The 13,796-nt window shown below is 38.4% G+C and overlaps 1 protein-coding gene across 1 annotated transcript; it reads left to right on the top strand.

Moving 5' to 3' along the window:
- The first annotated feature begins 393 nt into the window (after positions 1 to 393).
- LOC121383707 (2-amino-1-hydroxyethylphosphonate dioxygenase (glycine-forming)-like) lies at positions 394 to 4,390 on the top strand. Its single transcript, XM_041513802.1, has 3 exons — positions 394 to 573; positions 846 to 1,071; positions 4,179 to 4,390. The coding sequence occupies exons 1-3, from the start codon at positions 394 to 396 to the stop codon at positions 4,388 to 4,390; spliced, it is 618 nt and encodes a 205-aa protein (XP_041369736.1).
- The last annotated feature ends 9,406 nt before the right edge of the window (positions 4,391 to 13,796 follow it).

The raw sequence follows: 13,796 nt of genomic DNA, 5'->3' as shown, positions 1-13,796 counted from the left end.
AGTAAAAGTGGAAACTAACTTTGGTTAATTTACAAACATGTAACAAATGTGGATACAAGAGTGAAACAAGAGTCTGTGGCGTTGAAATACCCTTAAAATAGACTAACACGCAACTCCATAGCAGTTACTTCTCAGACGCACGTGCGTTTTAAATATATGAAGAAAAGCATTTTGTGGTATTAGGAACACCTGGATAACCAGAAACACTTCGGGTGTACGGAGATGGATAATCTAAACAATAAAATATAAGTAATGTTTGATTTCAGTGATGATAATGGGCTCTAATAGTGAAAACTATGCCATATTGTTTAAAAACTAGGGTATGTCCCTTTAACATTATATCTCAATCTATGTTCAGTAAGCATGGTATTAGTTTGACATCATGGGATGGAGATGTTACTTTTCCAGGTGATCGTGATGTCAGAGTTGCATGAAGCTACTAACGCTGTGGATGAGGTGTTTCGGTTGTTTCGTGATTATGGCGAGGACGATTACATTGGAGAATCTGTATCCAAGACCACACACAGTATTCAGTGTGGAATGCTCGCAGAAAGAGATGGTTATCCAAACGAGGTAAGGCACACTACTCAAGACTGAGAAGATAACATGAGATTAGATGCAAATTACATCATAAAAGTGTGAGAGGCTAGATCGATGGATAGTGTGTGTGTGAGAGGAGAGAGAGGCAAACAGTCACACAGTGATCGAGCGAAAGAAAGAAAGAAATTTCCAAATGTGTTGACATCCAATATATAGCCATTGATTACTAAATCAATGTGCACTAATGGTGTTGTGAAACAAACTAACTTTTCACCCTGTTCATACATGTGATTATTTATCGCCAGGTTATAGTTGGCGCCTTTCTGCATGACATTGGTCATCTCGTTGGAGCAGACAAGGGCATGGCTATCATGGTGACAGATGGTGTCAACTTTGGAGCAAAGAACCACGATGTTATTGGCGCCGAGTTTCTTAAAAATCTCTCTTTCCCCGACACCGTATGCGATATAGTGAGAGGTCATGTCAACGCTAAACGATATTTAGTGTTCAAGAATTCTCATTATTCTCAAAGTAAGTACGCTGGAGATTTTTCAAGTCATTTGGTATGTTTGTCAAGGTAGATCATTCAGTAATAAGGAGAGTTTTAGTAAGGAGAGTATTAACCGATATGGCGTCCTGACTATCCTTGTAGCGAGCCTCTCCATTTTCTCTAACTGCAGAGGCCAGCCTACAAAGATGCGATGAAGTATTTGAATGGTTGGACGACAGGATGCGAGGTGGTTCGGGGGCGGGGTTCTGCCCCAGTCAAGCCACAAATACACACATCTGGAAGAAACCAAGGGGATTTGTGCTGTATTGGCCATTCTCAAAGAGAATGTTACACTCCTGCACCACGGTGAGGTTACAGCACACGCAGGGGGGAAGACTAATGTTTCATACCCCTACAAGGTCAGAAATAAATCTTCTAACAATGGTAGAATTACAAGCTCTGATAGCCCCGTGACGGTCCTTCAGTTGTTAAGGATCCTCACTGGTCTCTTTTTAGATGGTTCTCTGGGGTCTTCCAACTTTGATAAAATATCACACAACGCCATTAAAGAAGCTGCTCATTCATCCTGTCAGATGTTTCAAAAACACCTGGGACTGCCTATGGAGGTTTGTAGCGTCGTTCCTAATAGCATGGGTGGTACGGGGGAGGTCGTTCCAATCCGGGTGGCTAGTATGACAGTTGACTCCACACCAACTCACCACAATATTGATTAAGTTTTGTTTTGTTTAATTAGTATTGCCATTATCGGAGAAAAGGAAATTACAGAACCGCCCCAGCTACAGTCATGAGATCATGGGCCATGAAGACGAATTACAAAAACATATATTTTGAAATCTAAAATTAATGTAGGCAGTGTCTGCGTTCAGGAAAGCTGGCTTTCCAACATTAATGAAAAAAGAGAAACAATTTGTTAAATGAAAGAATGAATGGATGTTTAACGACACCTAGCACGAAAAATACATCGACTATTGGGTGTCAAACTATGGTAAATGCAAAAACAATGTGATGATCAACATCAATATAAAAATGCAACACTTAAATTAAAGGGACATTCCTGACTTTAATGCATTGTAAGATGTTTCCGACTAATAAAATATTTCTACGATTAAACTTACATATTAAATATATTTTCTTGTCTGTATATTTAATGTGTTTCTGGTCGTCTTAATATTTGTAAGAGCCAAAACTGGATTTTGTCTTCAAATAATTTCGTACGTACGAAAAAATGCATTTTAGGAAATAAAATGAAATTTAACCTAGAACAAATATTAGAACGGTCAGAAACACGTTTAATATACAGCCACTAATATATTATGCAGAAAAATATATTTGATATGTAATTACAATCGTTAAAAAGTCTCTGTTAGTCGATAACTCGGGAATGTCTCTTTAAAACAGTGTAAAGAACTGCACAAATACCAATATCACAGATAGATACAATTAAAATGTAGAGTAAACGTCAGTATCGCGTAAAAACTGCAATAAATGTTTTGGATGGAATTGAAATGATTCCATCACATTTCTTTGTCCAAATAAATCTTTTCGAGTTACTGACAAATGCGTACACTCCAACAAAATGTGTCGCACCGTCAGAAGACACTGACAGTGCTCACACTGGGGTGGAGGATGAATGAATGTTTAACGACACCCCAGCACGAAAAATACATCGGCTAATGGGTGGCATGCAAAGAACTGTGCAAAAGGATTCAGGAAAGAGAGGTTTATCAAAAATTATGATAAATGTGTTCGTTGGAACCAACTAATTATTCCGACGAACACGTATCCATTTAACAAACAAAACACCTTGTGGAGGGAGATTTTCACGTATCTCATCTTCACTCACTCCTCCTAAATCTCGTGATCGAATCACTCCCTTTGATGAATTAAGGGACTTGTGCACACTGACTTTGATGGATATATTACACACTTTGGATTTGAGAAGACATTGGGAATGATTCTCCGTGGAGCATTCTACCAACAGAACCATTCTTTAACTTGTTTTACAATCTCAGGCTCACCAGGCAAGCCTTGGGAGTCCCTTCTCAACTGCAAAAGGTGATAATGTTTGCAAGGCTCCATCGTTTGAAGATTCTATAACAAGGAACCGTAGCCAAATATCTGAAGAAATAACTTTTGATTTCTTCAGTCAAACTAAACAACATGAGGAATCCAAAACCTCGGTGCGGACTCTCTTCAGAGTCCCATCAACTGTTGGAAATTTGTTAATATGCATGTTAGTATGCCCCCACTCACCACCGAGTCCAACAAGGTGGCATGGTGCTGCGGATAACCAGAAGATATCCATGGTTGATATACTTGGGCAATAAATACCAAATAAAGCACTCAATTGACCATAGCCACCGCCTAAGAGCGGGGGGCGTCATTCGGGGGTTTTCACGATACTTTTTTTTGTTTTTTTTTAATTTCACTCCCCACCCCCACACTAAATACAAAATAAAGCACTCAATTGACCATAGCCACCGCCTAAGAGCGGGGGGCGTCATTCGGGGGTTTTCACGATACTTTTTTTTTTTAATTTCACTCCCCACCCCCCACACACATACGCTTTTGGATCTTTAACAAATTATAACCTACATCAAAATTGCCGAGGTGCTATCGAGCGAATTGTTTTGCCCTTTCCATTATTAGATTATAAATTTGTACCTCCTAACCCCACCACTCATTCCAATTTGAGTCTGTTTTATTGTTGAACATTCTAAAAGCACCAGCCTCGGTGGCATCGTGGTTAGGCCATCGGTCTACAGGCTGGTAGGTACTGGGTTGGGATCCCAGTCGAGGCATGGGATTTTTAATCCAGATACCGACTCCAAACCCAGAGAGTGCTCCGCAAGGCTCAATGGGTAGGTGTAAACCACTTGCACCGACCAGTGATCCATAACTGGTTCAACAAAGGCCATGGTTTGTGCTATCCTGCCTGTGGGAAGCGCAAATAAAAGATCCCTTGCTGCTAATCGGAAAGAGTAGCCGATGTAGTTGCGACAGCGGGTGTCGTCCTTAACCATATGTCTGACGCCATATAGCCGTAAATAAAATGTGTTGAATGCGTCGTTAAATAAAACATTTCTTTCTTTTTAAAACCAATGTAATGGATGTCTGTTTCTTTTAGAATTGTCCTCGGCAAGCAAGCTGACATTGCAGCATCAAGGTGGACCCATGACAGCAGAGGAAGCCAGTGAATTCGAGAAGTCACATCTTTTTGACACCATACTACGCATGCGTTCATGGGACGAATCTGGGAAAGAACTAGACACAGTTCTTGATCCAATTGAAAAATTTAAAACGTTATGTTTAGATATTCTCACTGGTAATTCGAAATAAGATTCACATAATAAATAAACACTAAACAAATTAAGGGTTGTCATATTAAAGGTATCTCACCTTGATTTTATGCTAGGCCGTACTTCACGTGTGACTTTCGTAATACCTTAGTAGTGGCGTAAAAATGTGCCAAAAGGTGGGGTTGGCCACGCACACAACTATATATATAAATACATACATGTACATACATAAACCTGCTGCTGCTACTGGATCAAGAAAAGGGGGTACATGCCTCCCCCCACACCGCTTTCTACGCCACTGCTCAGCTATTTGCGATGCCGGTCTAATATGATGGTTACTAGTTATTAAAAGAGATATCGATGCAGTGGCCGTTCATTCATAGACTGTAGGCACGGATGCAGGATTTCTGAAAGGGGGTGGGGGGACCAAATGTGATGACTGATCTCTCCTTTTACACAGCGCACCTCTTACAGCTGAACAAATCATGCTCGAATTCACAAGGGCACCTGGATCCGAATGAATGTTTAACGACACCCCAGCACGAAAAATACATCGGCTATTGGGTGTCAAACTGTGGTAATGTAAAAACAATGTGATGATCAACTTCAATATAAAAATTCAAGTGTCAAATAAAACACCGTGACCTGGATCCGCTACTGGACTGGGTGTTAGGTGGAACCAGGATACGGACCCAGCGTTTACCAGTTTAAAAAGTCCATATACATGATCAACAGTATCTCCTACTGAAACAACTTTCATGGGGTTTCATGATGACATTATCAGTTTGGGGCGGTACGTAGTCCAGTGGTAAATTGCACCAAAATGAATGAATGAATGAATGTTTATCGACACCCCAGCACGAAAAATACATCAACTATTGGGTAATTCAACAGTTAAATAAAAACAGTGTATTTCATCCTTCCTGAACTGTATAGGAGGACTGCCACTCTCCCAAGACTGGAACGGTGAGGTTGCGAACAAACCAATCACGTTGCCAAGTCGAAAAGATAAATTGATCGATACTATATTTAAAATCAGTATAAGGTACACCAACCCTGGCATGAGGCAAATCCAAAATACAATATGTTTATTGGCAATGAATAAAAAGATATACTTTCGTATCACCATCCTAATTAAGGGATGGTCCAACTTCATATTACGTAAAGCTTGGAGACACGAAAGTGATGAAATAAATGAATGCGTCAAATACGTATGACCGATACGGGCACAGCACAAGACTACTTCATCCTTCCTGCATCGCCTGTAGGATGGCTGCCACTCTCCCAGGACTGCCTTGACTGAATGAAGCTTGTTCGCAAAACCGCATCGTCCCAATCGTCTTGCCAAGTCAAAAAGATATATTGGTTAATATGAAATTCAAAATCACTGTAGGAGACACCAACATGGACACGGGGCAAGTTCAAAGCAGATCTGGCAGCAACATCTGCCTTTTCATTACCGGTTACTGCAAGTCCTCTGCTGTACACATCGGCACCCTCAGATGAAAAACTAATGGACCGACAGATGTAAAAGCATCTGAGGTTACAGTACTCGCAGGGGGTGTTGTCCCGGCGCTTTAATGTTCTATAAGTGTTGAGTGGATATACGAATAGAAGTAAGTGTTTGATTGTTCATTTGAAGTTGGAGACGAAGGTGCATAATCACTGACGTACCCAGGAATATATATCTGAGAGGAGCACCCACACTATGAGTCAGGAGTTGAGTTATTGGTAAATATAAAGTTTGTTTTGTTTAATGACACCACTAGAACACATTGATTGTTTAATCATAGGCTATTGGATGTCAAATATTTGGTAATTTTGACATAAAAAATACCATAGGTAATAAAATTCTAAAGTTAAAGCTGTGGTCTAGACATGCTAGCGAAGTTTATAGCGAGGTCGAAAAAAGAAAGATTTGTTCGAGCGGGTATGGGGTGGGGGCTGTAAATACAACTATGAGCCAAGCAGTTTGCGGTATATTCGATCCAGCATTGACAGACATTTAAAACGTTGCAACTACACCCCATCAATAATGGTCGATACCCTTTTTTTTTCTTCAAAATCTTCAAAATCAAGTGAAATACTAACTTGTAAACAAAAGTATCTGAAACATGAAAGCAAAGACAACAAACCATGTGCGGCTGAATCAATATCTCCAAGCGACGATGATAAACTATGGGAATCCAGTCAACTTGGTGAGAATGTTTAACGACAGCACGAAAAATACATCGGCTATTGGGTGTCAAACTATGGTAAATGCAAAATGAAATCTGACGAGCAACATCAATATAAAAATTCAACAGTTAAATTAAAACACAATGTAAAGAACTGTGCAAAAAATACAAATATCACATATATCCACTGAGGTGGAGGATCTTTCTTTAAGATAAATGTATGGGTCAAGTATGACCGATGCGGACAAGACAATATCATCCTTCCTGCACTGTCTATAGGAGAACTGTCACTCTCCTCTCCCAAGACTGGCTTGATGGTATGCAGCTTGTTCGCAACCGCACCGTCCCAATCACGTTGCCAAGTCGAAAAGATAAAGTGATTGATACAATATTTAATATCAGTATAAGGTACACCAACCCTGGCATGAGGCAAATACAAAGCAGACTTGGCAGCAGAATCTGCCTTTTCATTACCCCTGATGCAAATATTATTGGCTCTATATTAAATGTGTTTCTGATTGTTCTAATATTTGTGTTGGGTTAAATTTTGTTTTATTTCTTAAAATATTTTTTTTTTCGTACGTACGAAATCATTTGACAACAAATTCCAGTTTGGGCTTGTTGCAAATATTAAGACAAGAAACACATCGAATATACAGACACTGATATTCTAAACAAGAAAATATATTTAATATTTTATTAGTCACAAACATCTTACAATGCAGCAAACTCAGGAATGTCCCTTTTAAGGTTAGTACTCCCATACAGGCAAACGACATGGGGTGACGCGTCTCTAACACCGGACTCTGATATTAACGAATTTCTGGAGTACAACGAACGTCAGACCTGGACCCGTGCTTATAAACCTTAAAGTCCAGACTTTAACGTCATGGCAACGCCATTCAAATAGCATTACGTTACGTTTTATAAGCACGGGGCCAGAACGTGAACAGGCGCAAATCCCAGAGATGTTAGAAAAATACCCTCTCGTGTTCGGACGATTCCACCTGATCCAGACCGCTGTCCGATAGCACTGTGTAAAATGTATCAAACGTTTTAAGACCATCATATTTCTCGGGTCCACAACACCCCCTTTGTATTTAGTCAGCAACACCAGGGTCCATGTTCCCGAAGCTATCGATATCGTTAACAAAATATTTATGATCTCAAAGGTGTCTTTATGGTTGTTGTTAGCCTACGATATCGCTATATTAACAACAGGTTCAACCCTGTCTGTCTGTCGTAACAAAGTATGACACGCACTGCGCATGCTACCGACTTTTTACAATGGCGGCTGCATTGATGGCAATATTGGATCGTAGGAGAATAAGGAGACGACAGGCTGTCCCAAGACTAATCCGAGATCGAAATAATCCACTTGATTTCATGAACGATGTGGAGCTTCAAAACAAATACAGACTTGATAAGGATGGTATATTGTATCTGTGTAACAAACTGCAACTGGATCTCGAAAGGTCTACACGTAGAAGTAGGGCATTGCCAGTTTCACTTTAAGTGATGGCTGCACTACGATACTTTGCCACAGGAAGTTTTTAGGCAGTTACTGGAGATGTTCACGCTTAAGTCGTTTTTCTGTGTCACGATGTGTACACACACAGTTAGTCGCTCCATAGTTAACAAACGGATGAAATCCATATAAAGTTTCTTCGTGAAAATAATGAAATAAGAAGTGTTAAAAGGGACTTATACAACTTGGCTGATTTCCCAAATGTACTTGGAGCTTTGGACGGTACCCCGATCCCTATTCAAAGGCTCCTCAATTGACGAACATTTATATTTCAGCCACAAGGGGTACCATGTAATCAACGTGCAGTGTGTGGTATCAGCCAAGGGCGTATTTTTAGACATAGTGGCAAAATGGCCTGGTGCACTGATATGGAGAAATTGTGATCTTGCGCAAAAGTTTGAAACTGGCCACATCAAGGATGGGTGGTTATTAGCAGATTCTGGATACCCACTAAGGCCATGGATGATGACTCCAGTCTCAAACCCGACCACTAGGCAAGAGAGAGCCTACAACAGATCACACAAAATTACAAGATGCTCTTGTGAAAGAGCCTTTGGTGTGTGGAAGTCTCGCTGGCGGTGCCTCCATAAATCAGGTTGTTGTATGATGTTTGTTCCCGACAGATGTGTGTACGTCATTGTGCTAGCCCTGTACTGGAGAACATATGTAAAGAAAGAAATATCCCATACCCTGATGACGGTGGAGGATGAATGTGAAAGCAAAGACGAAGAAGAACATGATGCCACTGATCATCAGAATCTCACGGGATGGATCTATTACAAGACAGCAGCTGATACAAACGTATTTCAACAACTAAGGTAATTATTTTATCATTTATTGTCACGTAACAAGTGGAATGCAATTTAACTTCAGTTTATAATTAAATTGAAAAATCGAATGACATGGTTTTCTTTTTAACTGTCATTACTATTTTTTATTACAGATATTAACTCCTCTAGTAGCTCAATTTTCTTCTCTTCCACTTCCAGGCGACGTTTTTCTACGGATAATCTCTCCTGCTCCACTTGTAGCCTGCTCCTTTCGATTTGTACAAGATCGCGGATAGGATCGCTGTCATCAGGCGATGTTTTTGTCGACGCCATATCTCAGCTTGATCTCTTTGTAACTGTGGTTGAACTGTGACAGAAAATAACATTTATAAACATTTTTTCCATATGCATAATCAATATTTTCGAAACACATTGATGAATTGAAATTGATTAATGTATATGATAAATTATTATTTGTAATAAAACAAATATGTCTCAACATACTGTTATTTATGACACATTTCAAAATGGTTACGGCGTTAAAAATGTTTTATTTAACGACATACTCAACACATTTTATTTAAGGTTATATTATTAGACATTATGGTTAAAAACCATTGTTATAGTGAGAAAGGAAACCCGCTGCCGCCACATATGCTTCTCTTTTCGATTAGCAGCAAGGGATATTTTATTTACACCATCCCACAGACAGGGTGGCACATACCATGGCCTTGTGGATCACTGACTGAGCGAAATATGAATATTATATCTTCTGTAGGATGTCTTTGGACCACGATCTGCTGCGAGACCTGCTTCTTTCAGTGGGTTCCGAGGTTCCGCTGCCATTAGAACACATGCCAATAATGTGAGAGGGTTCTTCTGGTGTTCATTCTGTAGGCATTTCATCTGCACACGTGCTCTTGCTGCCACATGTCGCTGGTGTAGATGTGGACATACCTTCTGTTTTAGACGTTTTCGCAGCGGAACTGTCGATTCCAGTGGTTATTCCCGTGCTCTCTCCGATGATGGCTACAACTTTCTCCTCCACTGGTGTTATGGTGATTATATGGCCGCCTCCCCGTTTACCATAGTTTGACACCCAATAGCCGATGTATTTTTCGTGCTGGGGTGTCGTTAAACATTCATTCATTCATGCCTCCCCCAGTTTTTTTCTGGGCTATTCTTCGCCGTTGTTCTTTATTTTTTACCACAGACGACCAATCACGCCATTTACGCCGAATTTCATCAACGCTGCGCCTTACTGTTGATACAGCATTCACACTGGAACTGAAATCCAGGCAGCTTTTTTCTTATTGTTTGTTACACAGTCACTGAACTTGGGATAAATGGTGTGCTGATGATGACTAACACCATCCACTAATGCCTCCAGTTCCTCGTTAATAAATTTCGGTCGCCTTTTTGGACCAACTTCGTTTGGTTGATCACCCATGCTTACTTGCTAAATGACTATAGCTAACTCGTTCGAATTAAGCACGTGCGCATGCACTACATGAAACATACATTGCATTTTACGCCTAAACAGAATAACGACAGACTTCAAACGACATCGTAACGATAAGGTTTTTTTTATATATATATATATATAAATAAATAATTTTTAATGTAAAATTGAAAACTGATGGCCACTGAAATGGACTCGCCCGATATTTTTAGAATTTGTATGCTCCCAAATAACGTGATTGGTCAATATTTAAATTATTATTTACAGACGAAATGTCACCTGGACATTGGAGACTACGAAACGACACTTTTGGCTAACACTTGGTCACTCCGTCGGTATGTCGTCGTTCGAGCCATTTTAGGATATTGTTATGGTCTAACGACCGACATCTTCAGGAACATGGCCCCAGATCTTTTCCAAAATAGGGTAAATTATGGTGCATACGTCATCTGGTTGGCAGAACCAAACTGGGTAATTTCATTAAAGATCCTAATGACTTGAAATCCACCCTCAAACTTTGTTCCCCGAAATATGGTCGAAATATTTGGCCCCATAAGATATGATTAGCAGCTTCTTTGACATCAACATCCAACAGGCGGTTTTATCCCACTAAAACAGATATACGCAATCATCTCCGCCAGGCTGTTGCAACTTAACGGTAAAGATTTATTTGTAGATGTTACACTGGTACACACTGAACAGTAAACAACCGTCTAATGTAAAACTACTAATCTTAGATTATAACAGTAGACACTTGTTTAAGATAACAACATTTTAGCCAAATTGGTTTTACTTGTTTGCTGGGAACAATTGTTTCCTCTAGACAGTTAATTCCTTTAGGTTTGTAACCAGTTTGAAAACTGTGCTTTACTTTGCATAGGAACATTATTGAAATTTATTTCTGGTTTATTGCGATGCATAATGTTACAGGAAAGTAACTGGGAATTAATTTTGTTTTACTGTTGAGATAATGATGTGGTGGAATGAATGAATGAATGTTTTAACGACACCCCAGCACCAAAAAGTCAAATCTAATCAAAGCATAACGCTTTGATTAGATTAGTGTTACTTTGTTTACTAGAAGTGATACAAGTTCCAAGCCAAGCTGAAATGGGCATGGTTACCCAGGACACATGATAGCTTCTCCCTGTTAACATGAATAATTGTGTGTGTTGGGTTTGTTTTGCTGTTATTAATTATGTGTTTTTAAAGTTTACTGTATATGCTACACATATTTAACTTTAACCTACATTTTTTTCCAGATTCAGCCATGATGATCAAAAAACCTTACTGGAACCAACAGATGCTTGGGGAAAAAAATGGGGGCGAGGGGGAGGGGGATTAAATAAAACCCACCCGATAGGTGGGCTTTTTTTTTTATCGTATTGCACAAGCTAATCTTATTGTTTTAATATGCATGTGATTAAATTTAATTTCTAGTCTGCGGCCTTGCTATCTTTGTTTCAGTTTAACGACACCACTAGAGCACATCGATTTATTAAACGTCGGCTATTGGCTATCAGTCTTCGTTTCAGAGTTTAATGTGATGATGTAACGGTAATGAAATGTATGGTTCTTGGAGATTTTGTGTTTGATAACGAAGCAAAATATAACACCCAGGAACCATTAACTGTTAAAACGAAATGGAACCCAGACTGGTTTTCCATCGTTTTGTTATGTGTGATTGTGACCATAGAAACATAGCAGCACTGGAAAGTACATTTCAAGCTAAAAGGATCCTTCAGCACTGTATTGACTTTTTTTTGAAAATATTGTTCATTGTGCAATTTTCTTTTTTTATGTTTAAATTTGTATATTATTAAAAAATGAATGAATGAATGTTTAACGACACCCCAACACAACATATACATCGGCTATTGAGTGTCAAACTATGGGTATATTATTAATATTATTTGTTTATATAATTTCACTTTCAATGTTTGGACAAACTTCATCCAAAATTTAATTCAATGCATACTGTGTAATGTCTCCCACCCATCAGTTAATTTGTTTCATCAACTTACAAAGGGGTCAGAAAATTTTACAAAAAATATTAACATTTTTGGCATAATATTGCAAGTTTTTATTGTTGAATTGTGAGCAGTGTTTATATGTAATAAACTTGCATACAGTCTAGTTTGTGTTATTTGCGTTGAAGACAGTCTAGCAATATGTCTGTCGATCGACAATCTAATTAAAATTAGCTCCACTATTACATGTGGATCTAACAGCAGCCAGTTGTAGCTCATGTCCACCAATCAAAACCTTACTTGCAGAATCATGCCAGTGATTTAAAAATAATTTGAAAACATTCCGAATTATCCTGAGGGTATACATGTTTCGTGTGAATTACGAATGCCTTAAAACATGTTTTATTTTATAAAATAAATAATTTGTAATGTAAAAATGAAGACTGATTTAGTTTTTTTGGTTTTTTTTATATATATATATATATAAATAAATAATTTTTAATGTAAAATTGAAAACTGATGGCCACTGAAATGGACTCGCCCGATATTTTTAGAATTTGTATGCTCCCAAATAACGTGATTGGTCAATATTTAAATTATTATTTACAGACGAAATGTCACCTGGACATTGGAGACTACGCAGTGTTGTTAGCAATCTGATTACAATTAGTTCTACTGGTCTAAGTAAGGCATCTCTAATTCACATGAAACATATCGTATACCCTCAGGATAATTCGGAATATTTTCAAATCACTGGCATGATTTTGCAAGTAAGGTTTTGATTGGTGGACATGAGCTCCAACTGGCTGCTGTTAGATCCACATGTAATAGTGGAGCTTTCATTTCTTACCATTTCGGGTCACTACATAATTATGTGATTTTAGCGCTACGATTGTTCATGGAACGTGGTCCACACATCTAGCTTATGTACATTTGTAGAAGAAAAAAAATTGGCTTGAAATATACCTAACTTTAGAAATGTCCTCACAATGTTACTTTGATATTAATGTCCACACAAATAGATATCATACAAAACTTCTACACACAATTGGAATGAGTGAATGTACATGTATGTGTGTAGTCGTAGAGATATGTATTGTGTAAACATGCATTGTATAAATGTCACAAGTCAACTTTCTATCACTTTCCATGTTACAGGATGATCAACTCTAATAAAGAAAGTAATCGTTATATTAATCATTTTGAAGGGACATTCCTGAGTTTGCTGTATTGTAAGATGTTTCCGACTAATAAAATATTTCTACGATTAAACTTGCATATTAAATACTTGCATATTAAATATATTTTCTTGTTTCGAATAGTACATATATATTAGAACGATCAGAAACACATTTAATATACAGCCACTAATATTTATGCAGAAAAAAATGTTTCATATGTAATTACAATCGTCAAAAAGTCTGTTTTCCTTTTAAGGTGCTAAAACACTAGGTTTATTTTCCGTGGGACTATCATCGAGTTACTATTTTAAAAAGCACATTACCCGTGTCAAAGCTGTACAGTTTTTCAAAGGTGCAT

This window comes from Gigantopelta aegis, chromosome 10 (genome assembly GCF_016097555.1).
Source record: "Gigantopelta aegis isolate Gae_Host chromosome 10, Gae_host_genome, whole genome shotgun sequence".
Lineage (NCBI taxonomy): Eukaryota > Metazoa > Mollusca > Gastropoda > Neomphalida > Peltospiridae > Gigantopelta > Gigantopelta aegis.
The sequence above is the reverse complement of the archived record's forward strand: the minus strand, read 5'-3'. Positions and strand labels throughout refer to the sequence as shown.

Bases quoted from the DNA above. Each gene is read 5' to 3' on its own strand.
- LOC121383707 (XM_041513802.1), top strand. From the start codon at position 394: ATGTTACTTTTCCAGGTGATCGTGATGTCAGAGTTGCATGAAGCTACT. The intron at 574-845 runs GTAAGGCACACT...ATTTATCGCCAG, and splicing joins GAGATGGTTATCCAAACGAG to GTTATAGTTGGCGCCTTTCT. The intron at 1,072-4,178 runs GTAAGTACGCTG...TGTTTCTTTTAG, and splicing joins GAATTCTCATTATTCTCAAA to AATTGTCCTCGGCAAGCAAG.